The sequence below is a fragment of the Notamacropus eugenii genome, chromosome 3 (assembly GCF_028372415.1).
Source record: "Notamacropus eugenii isolate mMacEug1 chromosome 3, mMacEug1.pri_v2, whole genome shotgun sequence".
NCBI classification, from domain to species: Eukaryota; Metazoa; Chordata; class Mammalia; order Diprotodontia; family Macropodidae; genus Notamacropus; species Notamacropus eugenii.
The window spans coordinates 55,423,749-55,451,352 of NC_092874.1; the positions used below are offsets into that span (position 1 = coordinate 55,423,749).

Here is a 27,604-nt window from a genome sequence, read left to right on the forward strand (position 1 = left end):
TTCTGACTTAGATTTTCCTGACTCCTCCTCCAGCATGCATCCTGGTCTATCACCTAAGTATCAAGAGATGCAGAGGGAGGTAAGAAGAAAGAGGGGGAAGGATTGTGAAAACAAAAGGCATTTAAACTTTTTCAAAGGAAAGTTTTGGATAAGATGACCTTAAGCATCCTTTCTAGCTTTAAAACTCAAAGGAATTTTGGGCAAGAGAAAGGCTAAACATAAGGAAAACCCTTTTGCTTCTGAAGATTCATTACTTGCATAGATTGGTTCTCCATCTCTGGAATTCTAAGGAGTGGATAAATAGCCACTTAACAGGAGTCATTTCAGGGTCTCGAGGAGGGGTCGTTTGGAGTGGGAAAGGAGAGCTGGTACAGAGGTCTCCACTGGATTCTTTTCAGCCCTGTGATCTCTGGCTGGCAACCAGAAAAAGTGGCCCATATGGGCATGAAAGGGAAAGAAACAGTCTGTGCCCCTGCAACAGCTAAGGTTGTGTGTGTGTGTGTGTGTGTGTGTGTCTGTGAGTGTGTGTGTGTGTGTGAGTGTGTGTGCGTGTGCGTGTGAATATTGTACAAGTGATAAAGTAAACTGCCGGGCACTTAGAGTGTTTCAGAGAGACTAGAATCGCCAGGGGAAATATCCCAGCTCTCAGGCTTGGCAGGGCTTGGCTCGGGTATCATCACAGCAGCATCCACTGCTGCCCCCGCCCCATCAGGACTTGGCCGGGCCGGGCCGGGCCGCGGGAAGGAGGCGACGGCCACTCCCCACGGCCCGGGAGGCCTGCAGTGGGGGTGGGGGGCGCGGGGCGCGGAGGGTGCCCCTCTCCCAGCAGCTCCTCCTGCGGGCCCCGACAGCCCCCCAGCCCCCGGCGGCCCCGGGAGGCGTTGACCTGCAGCGCCCCGAGAGGTCAGGCTGCGTGGGGCTGGGCGGAGGAGGCGGCGAGGCCGCGGCGAGCAAAGTCCAGTGCCCTGGGCCTCGGCCGTGTCCGAGGGAGCTGGGTGTTCTCAGAGCGGGACGGAGAACTTGGAGGTGAGCGGGGGCCCAGGAGCACGCGGGCGGCCCCGGCCGGGGATGGCGGGCCTCCGGACTCTGGCTGGCCACGGCAGGCTTCCCAGGGAGGGCGAGGGAAAACGAGCCGCCCGGGGGACGCTGCCCGAGCTGCCGATGTGCCCCCAGCCATCCAGGGAGGTGAGGGAGGAGGATCGGCTGGGGAGAGGATGCTGGACGTGGGGGGTGGGGAGGGTGCCAGGAGACAAGTGCATGTGCTCTTCAGTCCCGTGCTTTTTTCTCCCAGGCAGGCTGAGATGGATCGTGAGGACGGGAGGAACGGGACCGCCGGCAGCTCCTCGGGAGCCGAGGGTGACTTTGAACTAGCCACCACCAGGTCCGTACACTCGTCATTGCATTTCGGTACCGGTGCCTAGTGTCTAACTTGGCCCAGGAAAAACAAATCCGAAGAAGCTCTTGCTGCCCATCTTTCATTCGGAATCTATAAAAGGAAGCGTCCCCCCTTAGAGCCTCTGGGGAGGCTGGTCTGGAGATTTTGACCTTGGAGCAAAAGTTTTTGTTGTTGTCGTTGTTTGGTTTGGGTTGGGAAGCTCCCAGCATCCGAGCAGCAGCATCTGCCAGTCTCCTTCCGGAGGAGGACTGGAGAAGAAAAGGCTGCCCTTCTTGTCTGTGTTCCTGGCAGGAAAGCCTCAGACAAATATTTGTGCATAGATCACATTTGGGAAACCAGAGAGTTATGGAGTGGTGTGGATGCACCCTCAAAGAACCCATGTCTACATCTGGTGGGTCTTTTTTCCCCCTCTTGTTTTTTGTCTTTGGGGTGCTTTATTTTTCTTTAAAGAAAGCAGAGGAAAGAAGGTCAGCCCTGCAATTGTCATATTCCCTCCCCCATCGTCCTTTCCCCCTTTGGAAAGGGGCCTTTCCGCAGCAGTCTTTCTCCCCGAGTAGTTACTGTTTGGTTCCAATTCAGTCGTGCTTGAAGTGAGAGCGTGAAAAACCCTGAGCTCTGTTTGGCTAGTCATGGGGCACCCTGGTTTTAAGCTTTGGGAAATGTATCGTTTTGGTCTCTGATGGGAGCAAGTATCTTTGGTGCTCTGGAGATGGCTTGTTAGTAAAGCTCATAATCCTGGAAAGGTCTCTCATGTGACGTAGTAGGTGGAAGGAATCCTCTTTTCATTTAGACCCAGGTAGCTGAGGAAACTGTTGCTTACAAGTGTCTGAGTTCATGCCAGGCCAGCCAGAACTAATTGAACTGCTTTGCCAAATGATCAACCCAGGAAGGCATCACTTCCCACTGGTTATTCCTCCAAGCTGTCTAGGACTGATTAGTTAGCTGAAAATGTGCCCCTCCGGTGTGAATACTGGCTGATAATTTATTGTCATTTTTTAGGCTCATAGGATTTTAGGGCCGGAAGAGGCTTTAGAGATTACCTAGTCTAACCCTGTCCTGTTGCATATGAAGAAACTGAGACCAAGAAAAGCTTAGTGACTTTTCGAAAGATAACAGAGGTTCTCTGGAATCTGGGAGACAAGTTGTTTTACCTAGAACTCCACTGCTCTTACCATTATACCAGACACTCTCATTCTACATGGAAAACTGCAGTTTTTCCCTCCTCAATATCAGTGGCAAAAATCCATAGAAAATTTCACTTTACTGACTATTTCAGTACTTCTAGGGTCTGGGATTTTATGTCTTTGGGTGCTCCTTCTACCCACAGAGATTGACATCCTGTATAATTTAATGAATTCTTCAGCTAATTTGGACACAAATCTTTTAAAATTTATCTGAGCTTATTTTCAGATGACAGCCAGACAATACATTAGTAATTCTGGACCTTCCTTATGTTTTGTAGAATCTACTGGACCATGTACTCCCTTGACATAGCATTTGAATAGCCAGGGTGACTTTCTTTCCACAGTGATGATGCATTAAAGTAAGACTTCAGTGGAATTTCCCTGGATAGTATTAAGGAAAAAGCTAAACAGATGGTTTGGACAGCTAGGTGATACAGAGAAAGTGTTGGGTCCTGAGATCTGGCCTCTGACATTTACAAGCTATGTGTCCTTGAACACATTGCTCAATCTCTTTGCCTGAGTTTCCTCAACTGTAAAATGGAGATAACACAACAACCTACTTCACAAGGTTGTTGTGAGGATCAAATGATAATTTTTTGTGAAGTGTCTGGCACATAGTAAGTACTTTATAAATTCTAGTTGTTTTATTTTTGTTTATATGGTGTAAAATTCCAATTATAGAAACTTATAAAGTTCAAAGGCAGTGTGGCATAATGGATAAAGGTAATTTCCAATCTCGGATTGAGGAAATAACTGATTTAAGCCTGAACCCATACTGGCTCTTTTCCCCTGGGCAAATCATTTAATCTCCTCTTTCCCCCAGATAACTTCTTCTGTGTTATGGACCCCTTTGGCAGTCTGGAGAAGACTGTGAACCCTTTCCCAGAGTAATGTTTTTAAATAATGAAGGAAATGCTAATTTTCAGCTAAAGGTTAGGAAAATTTCCATCTAAGTTCTCATATCTCCTAAAATTTACTCAAGGGGTCTGCTGTTCCAAGGCTAAGAACTTATGTTTGTGAAGTATAAGTTTTCAAGCTGATGCTGGTCTGCACTGGTAGAAGAAGTTATGTACATCATTGAAATCAGAAGTATCATCCCCTGAAAAGCATATAAAGTGAGAGACAGCAGTGGTCCAGTATGTAAAGTGCTGGGATGAGAGTCTGAAGAAACTGGCTTTAAAACCCACTTCTCACAAGCTCTCTGACCTTGGGCAAGTCACAAACTCATTGCTCTTAAGATTACTCTTATCCACAAAATCAAAGACTAGATGGAATTTGCATTGGTGGAAGAAGTTCCTCCTGTACCAGGAATTCCTCAAGATTCTCATATCATATTCGTCGTTAAAATCAACAGTGTTAATTTGGAGGTAAAGGAAAATAACAGATGGTACAACAGAGGGACTAATCACGAGTCAGTAACTATGGAACATGTTCAGTGACACAGAATTCATAGACTGAATTGGTTGAACATTTTATGAGTTCCAACCATGGTTCTGATCATGAAAAATGATGTTATGTAATAAGGATGCAGAATAGAGAGAAGCTCTTTCTCCTGTATAGCTTAAGGTTTCATATTTCCCTCGAGGAGGGAAAGGTTAAGTATAATTGCAACTGTAAAGAACAGGTACTTAACCTTTATTGTTGTCATGGATTCCTATGGCAGTCTGATGAAGCTTTTGGGTACCTCAGAAGAATGGTTTTGTTCTGCTTGAAACGAAATATGTAGGGTTACAAAGCAAACCAATGAGGTTGAAATATAGTCATCAAAATATTTTTTAAAATAAGTCAAAAGACCTCAGTTTGAGAACCCCTGTTTTTAAGGTATCAGTGACTGAAGAAGTTTCCTCATCCAAGATGGTCTTCTATGATGGCTGTATTCTGATCACAACCCATGCCTGGCTCCACTCTGTCTCATGACACCAAGTTGGTCTTGCCCCATGATCCATTGCATAAGCACTGTTATGGAACTGGACACAGTTCATCCCACTGGAATGCCTTTCTGGAATTAGAGACTGTGCCTTGGTGAAGTAGCATTGATAGAAGACTGCTACTAAGTCCAGAGCATGCTCTTGAAGGCTGGCTTCCATTCTGTCTCCTTAGATTTGTAGTCATGCCAGTCCACTAGATTACTGGGCACCAACCCATAACTTCCACAGTTCTAAGATTTCTTGGGCTTATTCATTTCTCTTAGCCATCCTTGATTATTAGGGGTGGGTGAGGATTCAGTATTTATGGTTGAATGAGTAGCAAGAAAGGTACTCCTAACAAGACCCCAAGGCTTATCTCTTGAGTGATGGGGAAAGGGACTCATCAATCCCACCAACCATTTTTAGAGATGGTCCTTTGGTATTGAAGGTTATATGAGGACAGGGAGACCTGTTCCCCCAACTCTAAGAGCTAATGAGTACTAGCTGACTTCACATTTGGATATTGTTCAGTAACCTCCACTTCCCTTTAAGTGCAGGGATTGGGATGCAAGGAAAGGAAAAACTGGGAAAGGAGGCTACCATTCATAAAAAAGTAATTCTTGAAGTAGGGAGGTGAGCAGAGTTGTTTTAACAGAATTCTGAAGTAGACACTAGAGCAGGGCTGTAATTAAAACATTATTGTACACTAACAATGATAAATATAAACATGAAAAATAGCATCTTAAGAGAATACTTAAAACTTTAACCATATTATACTCCACATTTCCATAAAAGGGAACCAAGCAAAGTAATAAAAAAATAGTTGTTTGTCCTCTGTCCCTGGTCAATTCTGTTACCTTTGATTTTTTTCCCCTTTATATTTAAAACACATAATTGTAACCAATGTGTATGCTATTCTGGTTCTGCTTGCCTTTCTCTGAATCACTTCATAAAAGTCTTTCCATATTTTCTTGGATAACATGACGTAAATATTTATGATTTCCAGTAAATTATAAATACCATAATTTATTTAGCTCTTCTCCAATTATTGAGCATATAAATTGTTTCTGATTTTTCCTATTACAAAGAAGGTGGCTATTGATATTTTTATATTGATAGGACTTTCCCCACAATCTTTAGGCTAAATCAAGCAATTAGTAAGCATTTGCCATGCACCAGCTGCATTCCAGATACTATGTTAGACACTAGAAAAGTCATAACAGTGGAATTGATGGCTCTGTGATTTTATTGTATATTTTCATGTTGATCATCAAAAGGGTCACAGCAGTCTACAATACTATACAATACAATACAATGTAATTCATATTGCAACAAATATTTGCTAAGTAATTACTGTGTAGCACTAGGTGCTACAATAGGGTACTTGCTTCTCAGCTCCTAAAGCATTTGATTTTTGTAATTTTTAAAATATTTTTTGAGAATTTAGTGAGTATAAGAACCTATATTAAGGTTATCTTGATTTGTATTTTTCTAGTGGGAAATCTGGGCATCTTTTCAGGTAGCTAATAACAATTTGTATTTCCTTCTTCAAAAATGGGCTTTTATGTACTTTAACTATTTCTCCACTGAGGAAAGTATTTTATTCCTACAGATAAACATCAGTTCCTTATACATTCTATGTATCAGACTTTTATCATATAGACTTATTGAAAATTTTTCTCCATTAAAATTATTTTAGAGATTTTTTTTCACAAACTCCTTTTTACGTAACCAAACCCATCAATTTAACCTACAAAAATATCTTCTCTTTGTTTAGTAAAAATGTACTTCCTTCCTGTAGTTGAAACAAATATTACTTTTCCTCTGTTCTGAATTATTTTTAAAATGTTTAGATAATTGGTCCAGTAATATTTATTGCAGAGTGTGGTACATGATGAGAGGCAGCTTGGCATGGTTGCTGGAAGGCCTGCCTTGGAGTTAGGATGACCTGATTTCTAGCCCTGCCTCTGACATATGTCAGCTGCGGGACATGGTGCAGGTCACTTAACTTCTAGAGTTGACTTGCTAGTTCCCAGCCAACTCTCTAAGACTATAAATTGCAAAGCAGATGCTCATCAACCTTAGTGAGGGAAGTTCATTATACCTGTGGTATTAAACTTCAAAGAGAAACCATGGCCACTAAACCATCCATAAAGATCTTTGCAGGCCATATATTGACTTAGGAAACCACATGTGTGCATAGATAGGTAGACAGAGATATATAGATATGTGTGTATTGTATGTATATATACACATACATTACTCACAGATATGTATACACGTACATGTAGGTATGCATACATATATACATACATGTGTATATGTGCATATATATTAAGGCATCATCACATTAAAATCAGATAGGAATTACATTATTATTTGGTTTGGGTCACCTTCTGGAGTGTGTTGGGCCACATGTGGCCTGTAAGCCTAATGTTTGACACGTCTGGTCTATACCAGCGAGATCACAGATCCAAAAACATAGATGTGTGGTATAGGTCTAAAAACCCAGTCTTCATAGTAGTATTTTTTAAAATTAAATGATGATTCCTTTCCTCAGTCTTAGGAACTAATCACACACTAGCCTGTTTTATTTTGTTTTGCTACTTTGGATTCTGTTTCTCCAATTCAGTTATCTTGGTGGTAGGATAAATGTTGTTAAATCTTGTTGTTAAACTGTTTAGTCATGCCTGACTCTTCATGACTCCATTTTTGGGATTTTTTGGCAAGGATACCGGAGTTGTTTGCCATTTCCTCCTCCAGGGTTCCCCATTTTACAATAGAAGAAACTGAGGCAAACATTTTGAATGATTGACCAGGGTCACATAGTGAACATTTGTGTCTGGATTTGAGCTCCAGGGCCATCTGGAGTCTGAGCCATCTAACTGCCCTGGGAGGAGATATGGAGCTTTATATATTGTTCTATGCACCAATGAACCTGGTGATGTGATACTCCATGCAGAGTGAATCTTAATCTTGACAGTCAATGAGACATCCTGGGGAACCTGATTGGATCTGATATGAGGAAATCAGAGAGCAAGAAGGTACCTTTCTGGTCCTGGTAGGGGTCCAGCTCAGGGAAGTAAGGAAATCACTTTAGTTAGGATATCTATTATCACAAAGTGGAATGATACCCCAGGGATGAAATATCATGGAATTTTTTTATTGATTTTCATGGCTGCTGCTAAGCTTTTGAGACATAGGTGGGACATTTCCATTGAGCTCAGTGGATCTGGTGTTGGACAAGTTGTCAGACAATCTTAGGATACTACTCTTGTCAGTGGGGTCAGAATGGGGTGCTGCATTCTGACCAAGTAAGACTTAAGAGCTGCTTTGGCAGGAGGTACTCCTCCTACCTTGTCCTGTAGCTCCCTTCTTTAAGGATGAGCAGGAGATGTACATGTAGTATAAGGGCAAGGAAGAGTCCTTAGCAGCATAAGAAAGGATGCTTTCCCCCCACCCCCAACACAGCAGTGGATGTACTTGGTCTCTACAATGAACACTTTCTGTGGGTCTGGAGACATTATGCTAGAGTACAAGGGAAACCAGTATTTCAAGTAGTTAAATGTGCCTCTGACCTCAGGTGCCCCCTACATTCCCCTTCCCCTTCCCTTTCTTCTTTCTTCTTCTCTTTTTCCTCCTTTTCCTCCTCCTCCTCCCCCTAAAACTTTGAGAGTGGGGGAGAGAGGGAAGGAAACAATAGAGAAAAAAGTCTGGGCTCATCATTAATAAGATCTTTGGTAATAACTTTTCTGAAAAAGGCAAGAATTGGGAAGAAGGCTGAGTAGAATCTTCTTCTAGTGAGGCATGAATCTGGCATCCAGTTTTGATCACTTCATGAATTCAATGAGCTCTAATTGTTAAAAATCATTCTCCCATTTTGTATGATTTGTTGCTGTTACTGTTTCTGTGTTTCAGTCATTTCAGTCATGTCCAACTTTTTGCAACCCCATTTGGGTTTTTTTTTTCAAAGATACTAGAGTAGTCTTTCATTTCCTTCTCCATCACATTGACAGAAGAGGAAACTGAGGCATATAGACTTACGTGACTTGCCCAGTGTCACACAGCTAGTGTCTGAGTACAGATTTAATGTCAGGGCTTCCTGATTCTAGACACAGCACTCTATCCTTTGTACCACCTAGCTGCCCAGCATTAATTATTTTTTATTATTATCAAATTATTAAAAATTGGAGTGGAACTACAAAATGGGCATTGTTTTGTCTTCTAGCAAAAAAAAAAAAAAAGATGCAAAGGACTTTTCAAAATACCTAATTTTATTACACTTGCTCCAGTTATGACTTTATTCTTTGAAAATACATGTAAATGTAATTATTCCCCTTTTAAGAAAGTGCACAGTATTCATTATTTTCTACTGTTTCCTTAATAGGTTATTGTGCAGATTTTGTTTCATAGCTAAAATGCTTTGTAATTTCCTGAATTCCATAAGTAGGTTGGGAAGCCACCTGTGTTCCGATGTCAAAACAGTTACCAAGCTATACTTTAAAAAAAGGAAAACTAGATGAAAGTTTCCCATATTTTGGAGAAATCCTCTAAGGAAGATTTATGGGAAGACCTGTGTGATCTTGAATAAGTCCCCTCTCTGGGCCTGTTTCCTCATCTGTAAAATCAGAGGTTTGGACCAGATCCAAAAAGTTATTTGACTCAGCTAGTTGAAGCTCGGTCATCAATAATAACATTGTGGCATAGATTATAGAATGTGTTATGATATATCTTCCCCGTGTTGATAACAAGGGAACTTCAAACTGTTGGGACCACAATCTCAAACTGACAATTTAACATTTGACAAAGAACCTCTAGCCCATACCTTTGTTTCATCAGATGAATGGATTATTTTCCAACCTAAAAGTCTTAATAATAGAACTGTTCCTACAGATGGACAATTAACGAAGCCTTCAAACAATAAAAACATATGTGGATAATTTGGAGCAGTTGACAACAACCAGTGTGTGCTATCTGTTTAGGGAAAATCCTCATCTTTAAGGAGAGATAGCATAGGGCAATGCATAGGCTGCTGGATGTGAAGTATGGAAGATCTCAGTTCAAATCATGGCTCAGGTATTTACTGTCTGTGTATCCTAGGCAAGTCACTTAACCTTAGTTTCCCCATCTGTAAAACGAGGGGGATGGATTTGATGACCTCTAAATCTATGTTCCTCTGACCTTTAAATTATATGATGATTGGGATTAGCATTTGTCTTAACTAAGTTTGGGATTATATGCTGATTTAATATATAGTGCTAACATAAAAAGGACTAGATTGAAAAGAAGAAACCAGAAACAAGGGAACATAAAAATAGCTAGGAGGCAGTTCAGAAGGGGCACAGACAAGGAGGGAGATATGGGTGCTACCATATTCAATTTAATATATGCTTTTCAAAAGAAAACCAAGCTATACTTAAAAAAAGAAAACTAGATGAAAGTTTCTATATATTGGAAAAATCCTCAGGAGGATTTGTGGGAAGAGTTGTGTGAACTTGTATAAGTTACCTTTTCAGGGCCTCAGTTTTCTCATCTGAAAAGTTAGGGATTGGGGCCAGATAGTCTCCAAAATCCCTTTAGTTGGAACTTTATAGTCTTGTGACACGAAGGATGCAAAGCCCTAGAGATGCTACTACCTACAGCAGGGCAGTGTTGCCACACCGATGTCATCAATCTACTAAAGAACGAATTACTATTTACATTTGATGAAGTCTGCTGGGCATGAGTGAACTGATTGAGATAGATGTGTGGAAATTATAATTAACAGTGCGTTGTTCCAGAAGGCAGGGGGAAAGCAGTGGCTACCAGCCAAGGACGGTATTTCAGCTGGAATACACCTATATTGCTGATTTTGAAATCTTAGTTAAAATGATAAATATTGAAATAGACAAAATCTGGCATAAGCATAAAGCTGAAGGAATAGCCAGAGAACCATCCAAAGTAACTGGATTTTTAAAATTCTAATTGGCTTCATGTTGCACCTTTGTCTTTCTAATTATGTTGCATTTAAGAATATATTATAATCAGTGGATGCTTCCTAAGCACACACTGATTCGGCAAGGAAAGAAGAAGCCTGGAAGCCTATACTGGGTAGCTGAGGAAGTTAAATGTGCCTGCCATTTAAAGGTTAACATGTTAACTTGGTTAAAGATTAACATGGATAAACTATACAACAGATTATCAGTCTGGTAGTAATACCATTGATTACAAAGAGATAATATAATTTTGTTGTTTTTCGGTCATTTCCATCATGTAGGACTCTTTGTCACTCTAGTTTGGGTTTTCTTGGCAAAGATATTAGAGTGGTTTACCATTTCCTTCTCCAGCTTATTTTATAGATGAAGAAACTCAGGCAATCAGGATTATGTGACTTGCCCAGGGTCTCTTAACTAGTAAGTGTCTGAAGCTAGATTTGATCTCAGGTCTTTCTAACTCCAGGTCCTGTGCTCTATCTACTGTGCCACTTAACTGCCTCATTATAATTTTACTAAACTTTCATCCCATTATCTCTAATATGTGAAAATGAACTATATTAATATCTCACTTGGTTCTTTGAGGTATTCTTTGAATTTGGCTCTTCTATTAAATAGAATCCCTATTTTAAAAAAAGCCTGAAATTGAGAAGAGGAAAGGTTGAAGAGCCTCAAACTGGTAGAAACTAGAAAGGAGATGATGTCTAAAGGAAGCACCTAGGACAGGCACAGAATTCAGTACCATGGTGGATCAGATCAATCCAATTAGTCTTCCTTGTGTATCTTCTATATTCAAGACTGTGAGCTGGGCAGTGGAGGCACAAAGATGAGAAGCAGCCTAAACCTGGCATTCAAAGGCTTGACTATCTATTTGGGGGGAGGGGCAGCAGGTAGAGCAAAGGAGTCTGTCAGCAGTTTGGGGTTAATATACAATTAAGGATTAATATGAGAAGGGTGAACATAAGCTGCAGATGAAGCACTATTGGGAACCAAAGGAGTGATCACGTTTATCTGAGGTGGATTATGAAGGTTTCGACCATCATACCTCAAGAACATTCCTGAAAGGAACAACTGCAACCAACAAAAATGCACAAAGAGCAAGAGACTCTGTATCACGGGAGGGAGGGAGGGTGAAGATTGTGCAGAAAGCCCAACAGAATTCAGCCAACACACAACCTATGTCCATTATTTCCAGTTCTGGGCAAGGCAGTAGGATATGGGCAAAGAGAGTACAGTGTCTTTGTGGTTGTGTTTGTCCTTCGTTCTTGAAGAGGACCATGACATCAAGATGATGACACGACTTGCAGTTGACTTTGATTTGAGTGAGGGAGGGCAGTGCAAGGTCACCAGCCTCCCTTTAGGACAAGGGCAAAGATGGAGAAAGATACGATGGTTCTTGAGGCCAGGAATTGAAGATAACCCTAAGAATGGAGAATAAGGGATTTCCAAAGCCAGGACATCTGACCTGGGGATAGAGGGGACAATTGGGGCCCCATATTGGACCAAAGCCTTTTTTTATTGAGAGGTCTAGGAAGAAAGAGAACTTGAAAGCAGGAAAGGTTGTATCCAAGGTCAGCAGAGTTGACTTGAGACTAGGCAGGTCCCACTTACTTGGGCCTCAGCAAGAAATGATTAATATACTTCAGAGACCAGAAAAAAAGAGCTGAGAACAGAGAGTAAATTTTTAAAAGCAATAAAAACAGGCAGTACCTGGTGAAGGTGACTCATGCTTTTGTCAGATTATTTTTGGTTTTTTTTGGAAACCTGAGTAAGGTGGACAGGATAGCTCTGTGAATGATGGTTTCTCTCTGTAAGAAGAAACTACACTGTCATACTGAGTTTAGCTGATGTTTTGTTTGAAAATCCTTTGTAACTTAGACCAGTTCTCCTTCCTTCACCTTGATAATAAAAAAGATCATTTTATGCACCTGCAACTTCTGCCTACATAGACATAGGTAGTGGAGATCAGATAAAATATGAAACAGGTTAGGATTTCTATTGAGACCACAACCCCAGAAAAAATCCACCCCCTATAAAATGTCTTGGACATGACTAAAAAGACACCTCAAACATTGCCAAGAAATGACTCTGGGGTACCATATTGCATAGGTTATGCATTGGCTTCCAATTATTAACTCCTCTAGGATTCTCCCTAGCTAAAACCTCCGGGAGGAGAATCTTCAATATGAGGTTGTTGGGTTGTGTTATTCATGCTATGGCTACAGTAGTGTCTGATTTAAAAAGTGGTTGGCTACATGTCAGGAATTTAGTTCATTGGGAAAATTGTTCATGGTTTTTACTTTGGAGCTGGACCGGATCTTAGAAACTATTATCTTGTCCAACCCAATTTATTTTTAAAGTTTTTAATCTTTTTTTTCCAATTACATGTAAAAATAATTTCTAACATTCATTTTAAAAAAATTTTTGAGTTCCAAATTCTCTTTCTCCCTTGCTCTCCTCTCCCCTCCTTGGGAAGGCAAGCAATTTAATATAGATTTTACATGTACAGTCATATAAAATATATTTCCATATTAGCCATGTTGTGAAAGAAAATACAAACAACAGTTAAGTAAAAAAAATGTGCTTTGATGTATATTCAGACTCCATGAGTTCTTTCTCTTGAGGTGGAGAACATTTTTCATCATAAGTCCTTCAGAATTGTCTAGGATCATTGCATTGCTGAGAATAGCTAAATCATTCACAGTTGATCACCATACAATATTGCTATTATTATATACAATGTCCTACTGGTTCTGCTCACTTCACTTTGCATCAGTTTGTATCAGTTCATATAAGTCTTCCCAGGTTTTTCTGAAACCATCCTATACCTCATTTCTTAGAGCACAATAATATTTCATCACAATCATATACCATAACTTGTTTGCCATTCTCCGATTGATGGACATTCTCTCAATTTACAGTTCTTTGCCACCACAAAAAAGAGCTGTGATGAATATTTTTGTACATATAGATCCTTTTCCTTTTTGTTTTTATGTCTTTGGGATATAGACCCAGTAGAAGTATTACTGAGTTAAGGGGTATGCACAGTTTTATAGCTCTTTGGACATAGTTCCAAATTGTCTCCAGAATCTACCCCATTTGTTTTTGACAGATGAAAAACCTAAGGCACATAAATGCTAAATGTCTTGGCAAAAGTAACACAGATACTAAGTGGCTGAAGTGGGAAAGGAGTCCAAGTGTTTGACTCCAAACCCAGTATTGTCTAGTTATTGTCCTGGTCTTTATTTTTCCCCAAATTTATTAATTTGTTTTCAGTTTTCAACAATAGCTTCCATAAATTCCAAATTTTCTCCCCCTCCCTTCTCCCTCCCTCCCCAAGACAACATGCAGTTTTAAATGGGTTCTACACATATATTCCTATTAAATACATTTTCACATTAGTCATGTTGCATAGAAGGATTGAAAAAAAATGGGAGAAACCATGAGAAAAACAAAACATAACAAAGGAGAAAATAATCACTCCATTCTCTATTCCTGCTCCACAGTTTCTTCTCTGTATGTGGATGGCATTTTTATCATAAGTCCTTTGGAAATGTTTTAGGTCCTTGCTTTGCTGAGAAGGACTAAGTATCAAAATCAGTCCTCACACACTGTGGCTGTTACTATGTATAATGTTCTCCTGGTTCTGCTCACTTCACTCAGCATCAGTTCATTTAAGTCCTTCCAGGTCTCTCTGAAGTCTTCCTGTTCATCATTTCTTATAGCACAATGGTATTCCATTACATTCATATACCACAGTTTGTTCAGCCATTCCCCAATTGATGGTCATCTCTTCGATTTCCAGTTCTTGGCCACCACAAAAAAAGCTGCTATAAATATTTTTGTTAAACATGTGGGTCCTTTTCCCACTTTTATGATCTTTTTGGGATACAGATCTAGAAGTGGTATTGCTGGGTCAAAGAGTATGCATATTTTTATAGCTCTTTGGGCATAGTTCCAAATTGCTCTCCAGAATGGTTGGATCAACTCACAGCTCCACCAACAACGAATTAGAGTTCTAACTCTCCCACATCTTCTCCAGCATTTATCATCTTCCGTTTTGTCATGTTAGTCAATCTGATAGGTGTGATGTGGTACCTCAGAGTTGTTTTTATTTGCATCTCTCTAATCAATAGTGATTTAGAGAATTTTTCATATGACTGTAGATAGCTTTAATTTTTTCCTCTGAAAACTGCCTGTTCATATCCTTTGACCAAACTTATCAATTGGTGAATGGCTTATATTCTTGTAAATTTGATTCAGTTCTCTATATAGTTTAGCATTGAGGACTTTATCACAGACACTGGTTATAAAAATGCTTTCCTAGTTTTCTGCTTCCCTACTAATCTTGGTTGAATTGACTTTGTGCAAAAACTTTTCAATTTAATGTAATCAAAGTTATTCATTTTGCATTTTATAATATTCTCTATCTCTTGTTTGGCCATAAAGTCCTCCATTCTTCATAAATCTGACAAACTATTCCTTGCTCCCCTAGTTTGCTTATAGTATCAGCTTTTATACCTAAATTGTGTACCCATTTGGACTTTATTCCAGTATACAGTGTCAAGCATTGGTCTATACCCTGTTTCTGCCACACTATTTTCCAGTTTTCCCAGAAGTTTTTGTCAAACAGTGTGTTCTTATCCCAGAAGCTGGGGACCTTGGGTTTATCAAACAGTAGACTGCTATACTCATTGAGTACTATGACTTGAGTACCTAACCTATATTCCACTGGTCTACCCCTCTGTTTCTTAGCCAGTACCAAGTGGTTTTGAAGATTGCTGCTTCATAATACAATTTAAGATCTGGTATGGCTAGGCCACCTTCCCTAGCATTTCTTTTCATTAATTCCCTTGATATTCTGAACCTTTTGTTTTTCAAGATGAAATCCGATATTATTTTTTCTAGCTCTAGAAAATAATTTTTTGGTAGTTTGATTGGTATGGCACTGAATAAGTAAATTAATTTAAGTAGAATTGTCATTTTTATTGCCTTAGTCTTTACTGCTAGAGTTGCAGCATTGCACTGGTTTGTTTTCCCTGTGAAAGATGGGTCACATTCACTGGGAGCAACACTGTCTCTTGGGGAACTTTATTTAACCTTGAGCAGATGAGCTGGAAAATCTGAACCCAATTGAACCACAGAGCTCTTTTCTTTCCAGGAATTTTGGGAAATCTGATCTGAAGATGAAAAGAGGCAGCAAGTCTCTGGCTGGTGCTCTTCTACCGTAGCACATGCATTCATTGGAATTTATCAAAATCAACAGAGAAACTATTGGTCAACTTAATAGCCTGACAATATTAACTAAAAGAAAAGGTTTTCTGGGAAATAGTATAGTTTTTCAAAACTAATAGTTTTGTTTTGTTTCTAACGGTTGACTCCATAAGCCTCCCTATCTTAAAGTTGTTCTGCCCACGTTTGCCTCCATTGTATTTATTGCCTCTAAGGATTATTTGGCACCTAAACCCCATCCTGAAATATGTCACTAATTTCTCTTGGGTCAGTTTAGGAGCCACCTCCTGACCCCTCACTTCTTAGTCTTTTCCCCTTCCTCAACTTGCCTGTGTGTGTACTATAATCTCTCCCCAAATACAGGTTGACTCTTTTAATGTATGGTGGATTAAAAATGTTTTAAAAATATAAAATATTTTCCAATTATTTTAAATCTAAAATTCATTTTTAATGACACTCTGTTCTTCAAATATCAAGAAAATGCTGGCTTTTATTAGAAGGGATGCCACTTGGTTTTGGAATTTCTTGTTGTTCTGTCTGACTCTTCATGACCTCATTTGGGGTGTTCTTGGCAAAGATACTGGAGCAGTTTGCAATTTCCTTCTCATTTTATAGCTGAGGAAACTGAGGCAAACAGGATTAAGTGACTTGTCTAGGGTCACACAGTTAGTAAGTATCTGAGGCCAGATTTGAACTCCAGGTCTGACATTCTATCCATTGAGCCATTTAGCTATCCTCAGTTTTGGAATCACTAAAACAGTATTACAGCACAGTGGGACCTCAGCATTCAGATATTAGCATATAGCAAAATCAGTGACTGTTGTGCTGGATCTGGGCTAGGTAAAGAACAGTCATTAATTAGGAATGCAGTAACAGGATGTTAATGTTAGTTGTGTACCCATGCTCTGTGGGACTAATGCCCTGGCTACCTAGAGCACCCTCTGTGTGTTTTTATTATGGGACCACTCATACTGAAAATCACAAATGGTAAAACTGATGATCATGATAGTTTCCTATATATAGTTCTAAAAATAATTTTCACTGGGATTTTGGAGGCAGTATGGTGTAATGCAAAGAGATCTGTCTATATGACTCTGCCCAAGTCATCCAATGTCCTCGATGTCCCTGACAATTCTCTAAGTCTATAAATTGCAAAACAGGCATTCATCCATGTTAATAGAGGGAGATTCCCTACTGGGAGTTCCGTATGCCAATGAAATAACAGATCTGAACAAAAGAAAAGTTTAGGTTTTCTAATCTTGTATCTGGAGGAGGAAAATCACCTATAGATGTTTGTACATGTCCCTTTTGGCACCACTTAGCTATCCAGTGGCCTAATCATTTAACCTGGAAAGACAAAAATCATGGAAAATTTTCATTTTTATAACTATTACTTATATATGTAGATAGTGACAGAGAGAGGTAATGTAGTGGATAGAGAGCTGGTATATCCTGAAAATCAATTTGGAAATGTGTCCCCAAAGTCACTAAACTATGCATACATACCCTTTGACCTAGATATCCCCAACTTTCCGCAATAGAATGGGCAGATGAAAACAATTTGTGCCAACAGTCATGAGGACAGCTGAAGCAGGTGCTATGGAGTGCTTAAAGCTTGGTCAGATATTGAAGGTGCCAAGATCATCCACTGCATCCTGGGCCATTGCCAGTCTTCAAGAATTCTGTCTTGCCACTAGACTTTGATGACTCTGGAGGAGAGAGTGAGGCCTATGACTTTGTGCAACTCTGACTCATTTAAATCCAATTCACATGCAAATCAAGATATCACCCCCTGATGGCATTGGTCATCTGAAAATGAAAAATGAACAGCAACCCTTTGACCTAGCAATGTACTGCTAGGTCAATTCACCGAAGAGATAAATAAAAATAAGAGAGTCCCGTACACACAAAAATATTTATAGCTGTTCTTTTTGTCATGGCAAAGTACTAGAAACTAAAGTGATACCCATCAATTGATGAATAGCTGAAAAAAAACATGGCATATGAATGTAATAGAATACTGTTGCCTTGTAAGAAATGGTGAATGAGATAGTTTCATAGAAATCTGGGAAGACTAATTTAAGCTGATACAGACTGAAATTAGCAGAACCAGGAGAATAATTTATATAACAAGAACAACATTGTAAAGAAAATCACCTTTGAAAGACTTAAGAATGCTCTTTAATGTAATTAAAATTCTCAATTTTAGATGACAGAGAGGTAGTGCTTCTCTTTCTCTCTTTTTTAATAGTAGGTAGTGGGAGAGAGAAAAAACAATTTTTTTGTTAATTGAAGAAGAAAAAAAAGATAGAGAGCTGGCCCTGGAGTCAGGACAACTTAAGTTCAAATCTTATCTCTGAAATAATCTTTCTATGACAATGAATGGGCAAGTCACAAACTCTTAGTGCTCCACATAGCTCTCAAGGACTATAAGGAAATCACAAATCTGCCCCCCTCAAACATTTTATGCCCTGTTGTTATGACTAATCCCAATGCCTGAAATATGCATAAGTGGTGCTTAATAACTATTTGTTGATTGGTTGGCTTTATCTCATGAAATGTACAAAATATTGACAGTACATTTATAATTCCAACTATCATCTTTTTCAGTAATCAACAAGAAAGGAAAAAAATGAAGAAAACTAAGATGATCAGCCCATTAACATTGGTAAGTTATGGACCATGTGTGTGATGTCTTTCCAATACAAAACTGATAATAAGGATGGGGAAGGGAATAACCATTTACTAAGTGCTTACTATATGCCAGGAACTGTGTGAAGTACTTTACAGATTATCTCATTTGATCCTCACAGCAATCCTGGGAGTTAAGTGCTACTATGATCCCCATTTTACATTTCAGGAAACTGAGGCAGATAGTTTAAGTGACTCATGACAAACATATTTTAAAGTACTGTGTTCAGAATTATCTGCTAGCCACTTTAGGAGTTAGAAGGTTCTTTCCCTTCACTAGGCTGTAATATCCTGAGAGAGTTGTATTAGGTGTTCACTGACTTCTCCAACAGCTCTAAAATCCTATGATCCTTGAGGGCCCTGGCATGGGATTTCAAGTCTGTCAGAGACCTTAGAGAAGTCTAGTCCAACTCTCTCAGGATATTACTGTCTAGAGAAGGGAAAAGACAGTGACATGCACAACTATAATATCCAATATTGAGTGTATTAGAGAGGGTCAAAAGACAGTCTAGTAGCCAGTCAGGTCTGAGGGTAGGGGTCATTACAACTAGTTGGAGCAGGGAAAGTTACTTGGATGAAGTAACATTTGAGCTGAGCTTTAAAGGATGGATAGGAATCTAAAAGGCAAAAAGAGTCTATTTCAGGCATCAGGGCTAAGGCATTGCCCATGGCTAGTGCTGGAGGAAGCAAGGCAGACATCTGCTTATGGCCCAACATAGTGAAGTGAGAAAGAAAAAGGGGCAAAAATTGATACTATTTATGTTGTATTTTGTATGCATGCACATGTTTAATGCCTGAAAATTTTGCTCTTCATAGACATTAGGTATTTGTTTAGTGTCAAGTCATGGTCAATAAGGAGACATTTATTCTGTCAGGCACTGAGGATACAAGTGCTGAGTATACAAAGAAAGGCAAAAGACAGTCCCTGTTCTCAAGGCTCATAGTCTAATAGGGTAAACCACATACAAACCAGCTATGTACAAGCAAAGTAGAGTATATTGCAGAGAGATCTGTCTGCAGAAGGAAAGCCCTAGCATTAAAGGGAATTAGGAAAGAAGGTGGGATTTTAGCTGAGACAAACAGAGTTTCAGAGACATGCCAGTAAGTATCTAACACTGGGTTTGAACTCAGGTCTTCCTGACTTGCAAGTTGAGCACTCCTAGGGGTACACATCTTTAGCATCTAACTGTGTGCTTTGTACATAGTAAATAGTTAACAAATATTTGTAGACTTAGATAGAACTAGAGGAAAAAATGGATTAAATAAGATAGTTCAAATCCTCCCCCCTTCTACAACACTCCCCTGATATTAGTGCCTTCCCTATAACATTACCTTCCATTTATATTGAATATATCTTGTATACATCTATTTATTTACATATTGTCTCCTTGAGTGGGAGCTTCTTGAGGGCAGGAAGTACCCTCAATGCTTGGTAAAGTGCCCTTAATAAATGCTTGTTGACTTTTGACTAAACAGTAAGAGTTGATATGCTGAAATCTACTCCGTGTGTAGAGGGCTGATGGTCTAGCAGAGTGGTCTTTTAAGTGAAGAAGTAGTCTGTAAGCTTACATTCTCTTTAGCCTATATTTGGAATTTAGCTCTAAAGAAGCAAGCTGTCTACAGGGTGATTATTATAATTATTGTTGCTGCCACTTATCATTTGTGATAGTGAAAAGATTGCTGAATTAAAGGGAGAGGACCAGCATCTGCCACTGACCACTCATGTGACCTTGGACAAGTCACTTATCCCTCTCTGGATCTCACTGGTAAAATGTAGAATTTAAGCTACATCAGTGGAAGAAGGGAGGAAGACCTGAATTTAAATTCAGCCTCAGAAACTTAGTAGAAACTTAGTAGCTGTGTTTCCCTGGGCAAGTCACTTAACCCCTGTCTGTCTCAGTTTCCTCAACTGTAAAATGGGGATGATAATAATAGCACTTATCTCACAAGACTGTTGTCAGAATAGTTGAGATAATAGTTATAAAAGCACTTAGCATAGCACCTGGCACATAGTAGGCATCTTCTTGCTTCCTTGCTGTGCTCAAAGGTCCTGAAGCTATACTTTATAAAGAACCAACCTTCATTTCAACTTCTATTTAAAAATGCTGAAGACAGCCTTTTGTCTGCTTTTGCTCTGAAATGAAGATTAATCTTACTTCAGTCACCAAATATTCCCAAAGGACTCATTAGTAGCTCATGCAACTTTCTCTGCAGTTTGAGTGAAAAAAAGAGAAGTGGGTGAGGGGGAGGTGAGGCCAAGGATAGTGTTTTTTAAGAAGCCTTTGTTCCCCTTTTTTACTGGCATTTGTTGTTGTTGTTGTTGTTGTTGTTGTTGTAGAGGGTGGGCCAAGAAATCAGCTTCAGAAGGGCTTTTTGCCTGCATCAGGGGATGGAGAATAGGGAAGGAAACCATGAGACTGAGTTCAGCACCACAGTGACCAAGGGGAGAAGAGAAGCTGATTTAAAACAGCTGTTAGCAGAAGTTGACAGGAAATCAAGTGAACCAATCCTGGGAGCCCCCAGAAGCAATGAAAGGGGGATCTCAGAGGCAGAGGAAAGGAGAGAGAGGCAAAGGGGACAGAGAGGTCACAGAGGCTAGAGATGGTGTTGGGAACTGAGAAACAGCAAATAGGTCAGTTGGCTAGATTGTAGGATATGAGGAAATGAGGAAAGTGGAAGACTGGAAGGGTAGGAAGAGAAGCCAAGTGGTGGAGAGTTTATCTGCCAAGGTGACCTCATCTAGATCAAGGCAAAATGTCCTGTCACCCAGTCCTTTGTTCTGCCTGCTCAAAGGTCAGATGTTGTGACTTATCCTCAGTAGTACTCTCTAATCCTCCCCAAATCTGTGACCTTTCCAGGAAGACACGGATAGGGGAAACCTTCCTCCCCTGACCCCAACCTCTCAGGAAAGATCGAGTGAATGCAAGATGAGTTGATTTACAGGGAAGAGTAAATTCATAGATAATGGAGAAGGTCCAAGAAATCCTCATGCTAGAAATTTAGCTGACTGACTTCCTACGCTTGGTCCATTCCAGTGAGCAGCCCAAGAGATCCTCATATTTGTGCCATTGACCCCATCTTCAGTCCCCAAGTTCACCAAGATACCCATTTCTTTACAAAGAGAAACACAGAAGGAAAGAAGAGGGAAGGGAGAAAGAAACAGTCATTCAGAAAGATTACAGTATAGACAGACAGAAAGATGTGGCAAAAAAAGGACAGGTTTTCTGTCTGTAACTGAGACTTTAGGAAACTGCCCTAATCTCTGGGCTTCTGGATGTCAAGTGTTATCACCTGTTATCACTAACCTTTGAAGCCCTCACTTCTCATTGCCAAAGCTTCAGCTGAAGTGCTGGACTGTTAACACTTCAGCCCCTGGAAAAAGTAATTTTCAGTGCATTAGCAATAGTAATATTATCTGGACAGATGAAATAAGCCTACATGCTCAATTTAGCTCCTGACCTATGGAGCAAGAAGTTAGATCAAATAGCATAGTTACCAGAGAAGCATCTTGTTTCTGTGGAGAGAGACTCTGTCCCTGGGAAGACAGTCAAGCCTGCCTGGAACACTCACTGATGGTGGGAACAAGGGCTACTTACTCACTCAGCCACTTTGTGCCTAAGATGAAGGCAGCTGGGTGTTTCAGTGGATAGTCAGGAGTTAGGAAGACTCATCTTCATGAGTTCAGATCCTGTCTCAGACACTTACTAGCTAGGCAAGCCACCTAACACTGTTTGCCTCAGTTTCCTCATCTGTAAAATGAACTGGAGAAAGAAATGGCAAACCACTCCAGTATCTTAGTCAAGAAAACCCCAAATGGGGTCACAAAGAATCAAACACAGCTGAAAAGAAAATCTGACTTTCAAACACAAGAATGAAGAGAAGCATGAAAAGGTGAACAGCAAAGAGAAGTCATAAGGGACTTACTAAAGTTGAACTGTTTACATTCCTACATGGAAAGACAATATTTGTAACTCTTGAAACTTTTCAGTATCTGGGTACTGGGTGGGATTACACACACACACATGCACACACGCACACACACATAGAGACAGAGTGCACAGAGTGAATTCAAGAGGATGGGCTCATATCTTAAAAAAATGAAATCAAGCAGTGAGAGAGAAATATATTGGGAGGAGAAAGGGAGAAATGGAATGGGGCAAATTATCTCTCATAAAAGAGGCAAACAAAAGACTTATTAGTGGAGGGATAAAGAGAGGAGGTGAGAGAAAAACATGAAGCTTACTCTCATCACATTCCACTAAAGGAAGGAATAAAATGCACACTCATTTTGGTATGAAAACCTATCTTACAATACAGGAAAGTGGGGGATAAGGGGATAAGCAGGGTGGGGGGGATGATGGAAGGGAAGACATGGGGAGGAGGGAGCAATTTGAGGTCGACACTCATGGGGAGGGGCAGGATCAAAAGAGAATAGAAGTAATGGGGGACAGGATAGTATGGAGGGAAATATAAATAGTCTTATACAACACAACTATTATGGAAGTCATTTGCAAAACTACACAGATTTGGCCTATATTGAATTGCTTGCCTTCCAAAGGGAAGGGGTGGAGAGGGAGGGAGGTAAAGAAGTTGGAACTCAAAGTGTTAGGAACAACTGTCGAGTAATGTTCTTGCCGCTAGGAAATAAGAAATACAGGTAAAGGGGTATAGAAAGTTATCTGGCCCTACAGGACAAAAGAGAAGATGGAGACAAGGACAGAGAGGGATGACAGAAGAGAGAGCAGATTGGTCATAGGGGCAATTAGAATGCTTGGTGTTTGGGGGGGGAGGGGACAAAAGGGGAGAAAATTTGTAACCCAAAATTTTGTGAAAATGAATGTTAAAAGTTAAATAAATAAATTAATTAAAAAATATATATATATAAAATAAAAAATGAAAAGGGTTAATACATCACTAATGAAGATAAAATTAAAACAATTATAAGGAGTTATTTTAGCTAATTATATGCCAATAAATTTAATAATTTAAGTGAGCAACTGATCCCAATATTAAATAAATTAGTTGGAATAATAGGCCAAGAAAGGATCCTACTAAATTCCTTTTACGAAACAAGTATGATATTGATATATAAATCAGGAAGAATAAAAACTGAGAAAGTTAAGTATGGACCAATTTCGTTAATGCATATGGATGCAAAAATCCTAAATGTAATGTTAAATAAAAGATTACAGCAATATATTACAAAGATCATACATTATGACAAGTGGAATTTATACCAGGAATGTAGGGATTGTTTAATATACAGAAAATTATTAATAATTGATTATATCCATAATAGTAGTTTAAAAAGATTACATCAATCAATGCAGAAAGTTTTTGATAAAGTACAACACCCCCTTCTATTACAAACACTTGAAAGTATTGGTATAAATGGATTTTTTCTTAAACTGATAAAAAATCATTTATCTAAAACCATTAGCAAGCATTATTTGTAATGAGGATAAACTAGAGACCCTTCCAGTAAGATTACATGTGAAACTACGATGCCCATTGTTACCAGTGTTATTCAGTATTATATTGGAAAGCCTGACAATGCCAGTAAGAGAAGAAAAAGAAATAAAATGAAGCAAAATAGGAAATGAGGCAATAAAGCTATGTCTTTTTGCAGATGATATTATGATATCCCAAAGACTCAACTGAAAAGTGAATTGAAAGAATTCATAATTTTAGCAGGTACCAGTACAATTATCAGGATATAAAGAAAATCCACGTAAATTATCATCATTCCTATATGTTACCAACAAAACTTTTCAAGGAGAGATAGTTAATAATACCTCCATTTAAAATAACCCTAAACATTATAAAATACCTAGAAGTACACCTTCCAAAACAAACCCAGGAACTATATAAACAAAATTATTTTAAAAATTATATAAATAAAATCATATTTAAGTAGTTGGAGAAATGTTCATGGGTAGGCTAACCCTAAAAAATGACAATTTTATCTAAACTAATTTATATATTCAATGCCATCCCAATTAAATTACAAATGTTTTTTTTTTTCCTGAATTAGAAAAAATAGTGACAAAATTCATTTGGAAGAAAAGAAAGCCAGGAATATAGAAGAAACTAATGAAAAAAATGTAAAGGAAGGAGGCTTAGCATCCAATCTTAAACTATATTAGAAAGTAGTCATTTTCAAAATTATCTGGTACTGGCTAAGAAACAGAAAGCTAGATCAATGGAACAGAGCAGACATACAATTTACAGCAGCAGATAAATAGAGTAACCTTGTATTTGACAAGTGGGATAAGAAGTCATCATTTGTAAAAATTTTGGGGAAAACTGGAAAGCAGTCTGTCGGAAATTGGGCACAGACCATTATTTTACACCATTTATCAAGATGAATTCAAAATGGGTACACGAACTAGATATAAAGAGAGATATTACAAGAAAACTAGAAGAACATGCAACATGTTATTTATCAAACTTATGGATAGGTGAACAATTTATGGACAAACAAGAGATAGAAAGTAGAGTGATGCATAAAATGGATACTTTTGATTACATTAAGTTATAAATAAAGCAAATATATCCAAGGTTGTTGAGGGCCAGGGTGGAGTGTCGTTGATAAGATCTGGATAGACCTTCGGGAAACTGTGCTTTGAGACCATGCTCTTTATCATCGGGAATGGCTCTCCATGCCCCCCAGATGTTGCTGTCTCCTTGAGACAAACAAGAGAATTACAGAAAAAAAGGGATATGTAAAATAGATGCTCTCTAGGCTAACAGTCTTTAAAGACAAAAAGACTGGCCAAATCACTGGGACAGGAGAAGAGCAGAATGTCAGGTAGACTTGCAGTTTCTGTCTACATATACCCTAACCCTCAGATCAATAAATGGAATTAGTCTATCTTTAAAAAAAAAAAAAAGAATCAAACACAACTGAACAACAATAGAAACTATTTAGTTACAGTCCCTGATTTTAGAGATGAGAGAATCAAGTCCCAGGGAAATTAAATATAAAGGTCACACAAGGTAGTCTGCATCAGAGACAGAATTTGAAGCCAGGTCCTCTGGATTCCAGGTCCAGTCATCTTTCCACTGCTCCACAAGTTGATTTTAAGACCATAAGTTACAGATGAATTGCCACTCTGGGAGTTTCCCACAGCAATGAAATCACAAGTTTGGGTACCCTTTCCCACCCCCAAAAAAATCATTGCTTTGTAAAGAGGTTTAGACAACATGGATTAGATAGTTTCACTTCCCAAATATACCCCACGTAGAGCAAGTATAGGAGACAGATCAGGCTTAGACTTAGACTACTGGGGGTATTATTCAGTTTGGGGAATTCTGCCCCCTCTAAGTTCTTCTCACTTCTTCCCTAATTCCTCACATTTTGTAGCCTCATAGTCAGTAACATTGAGGGTCCTACTGGTATCAGTTTTCTAATCTGTGATCCTGATTAAAGACAAATGAAATGCTTAGTGTCTGGGAAGTTCTCATTATTCTCCTATTTATGTTTGTTCTAGCATTAGAGCCATTTTGTGGCTTCAGACCCAGACTGCCTTCAGCTGCCAATTGCCAGGCAGTGTAAGTGATTTTCCACTCAGCCTAGCTTCTCTGCTTCCTAAGAGACTGCAGATGCTCAGATTCCTGTCTAAGGCGTGTGTATTATACCCTTCCCAAGGCAGTTCTGAGTATTCCTTTTATGTAGTACAAGCACAATTGCAACTCCCACTTGCATCACTTTGAGGTTTACAAAATACCTTCTTCATAACAACCTTGAGAAATTGGTAATACATGTATCGTTCTGCCCATTTTATAGATGAAAGGGATGAGGGAAGGGAATGAACCTTTATTAAGCTTGTGCTATGTGACAGGCCCCTGGCTAAGTCTTTACAAATGTTATCTAATTTGTAAATGAGGAAGCTGAGACTGAGAAAAAATGAAGTAATGAGCCTTTTATCACACATGGAACCCCCTGATCCAGAGCAAAAGTGTAGGTTTACTTAGAATAGACTTGATCATGGAGGCTTCTCCCAGACAACTTTCTTTTGAGATCGTCTCAAACCTAACTTGGCCATTGCAAAGAGCATACTTCTCTTAGTAATTATATTTATTTAAAAGTAGAATTGGGCAGTGAGGTGGGGCAGTGGGTAGTGCACTGGGTCTGGAGGCAGGAAAACTCCTCTTCCTGAGCTCAAATCTGGCCTCAGACACTTACCAGCGGTATGACCCTGGATAAGTTACTTAACCGTGTTTGCCTCAGTTTCCTCACTTGTAAAGTGAGCTGGAGAAGGCAATGGCAAACCACTCTGGTATCTTTGCCAATAAAATACCAAATGGGTTACCAACAGTAAGACACAACTGAACAACAACAAAGAGTGCAATGGATTGCCACTGGAAAGAGTGGATTCCCTGTCATTTGAAGTTTCTGCCTGTGGTCTGGAGGACTACTTATTGACAGTTGTAAAGAGGATTCTTGTCAGGTACCAGTTCAGCCAGGCGGCCTCTGAGATCTTCTCCAATTTGGAGATTCTGTATTTGTGGAAAATGAGACAATTCCATTCTGCAAATTGAATCGTTTCCTTTCTCCTTTTTTTTCAGTTTCGATATTCTGATTGGAAAGATAAATTCTTTATGGTGCTGGGCACCATCATGGCCATTGCTCATGGTTCGGGTCTCCCGCTTATGATGATAGTATTTGGAGAAATGACAGATAGCTTTGTAAATACTGCAGGAAACTTTTCTTTTCCAGGTAAGCTTTGCCCTGGTTATCACAGTTGCATTATTCATTTCTCTGATTGAAAGAATAGATTTTTATTTCTATTGTCACCAGTTCTTTGCAGTGATTTGCCAGTTTGGTTTGGTCGTACTCCTGGCCTTTCCTAGATTTCAGAAAAGGATGTTGTTAGGCTCTCAGGAAACATCCTAAATAAAAGTAACTCTATTTTGCTTTGATTGAAAAATAAATGAATGGATAAATGGGTTAATGGATGAGTAGATGAATGAATGAAAAATGAATGAATAAATGATAAACTTGGATGGTCCATTTCCATCAGGGGAGGAAAAATTTTCAGTCCATCATTTAAAGGGATCTAGAATGAAAATTTTGGAAGTCATTCTACTTGAGGATAGTGTTTCTGTCATTGTTGTTTTTAGCACATTCTATATAGTTATACAACATCCAGAAGATTATAAAAAAAAATCAAGTATTAAATGCTTATGATGCCAAAAGTTTTTTTGCATGACACGAAC

At 39.2% G+C, this 27,604-nt stretch overlaps 1 protein-coding gene across 9 annotated transcripts in view; it reads left to right on the forward strand.

The window, feature by feature from the left end:
* Positions 1 to 663: 663 nt before the first annotated feature.
* The window catches only part of LOC140532743 (phosphatidylcholine translocator ABCB4), a 116,875-nt gene continuing 89,934 nt past the window's right edge, over positions 664 to 27,604 (forward strand). For 5 of the 9 annotated variants that reach the window (XM_072651570.1, XM_072651575.1, XM_072651571.1 and 2 more), the window contains exons 1-4: positions 1,033 to 1,185; positions 1,296 to 1,381; positions 18,302 to 18,359; positions 26,954 to 27,104. In XM_072651570.1, the coding sequence (XP_072507671.1) occupies positions 1,069 to 1,185; positions 1,296 to 1,381; positions 18,302 to 18,359; positions 26,954 to 27,104 (412 nt within the window). In that variant the 5' untranslated portion in view covers positions 1,033 to 1,068. Of the gene's footprint in view, positions 1,186 to 1,291; positions 1,382 to 18,301; positions 18,360 to 26,953; positions 27,105 to 27,604 lie in introns of all 9 variants that reach the window. The other 4 variants (XM_072651573.1, XM_072651576.1, XM_072651572.1 and 1 more) reach the window with 3 other exon arrangements.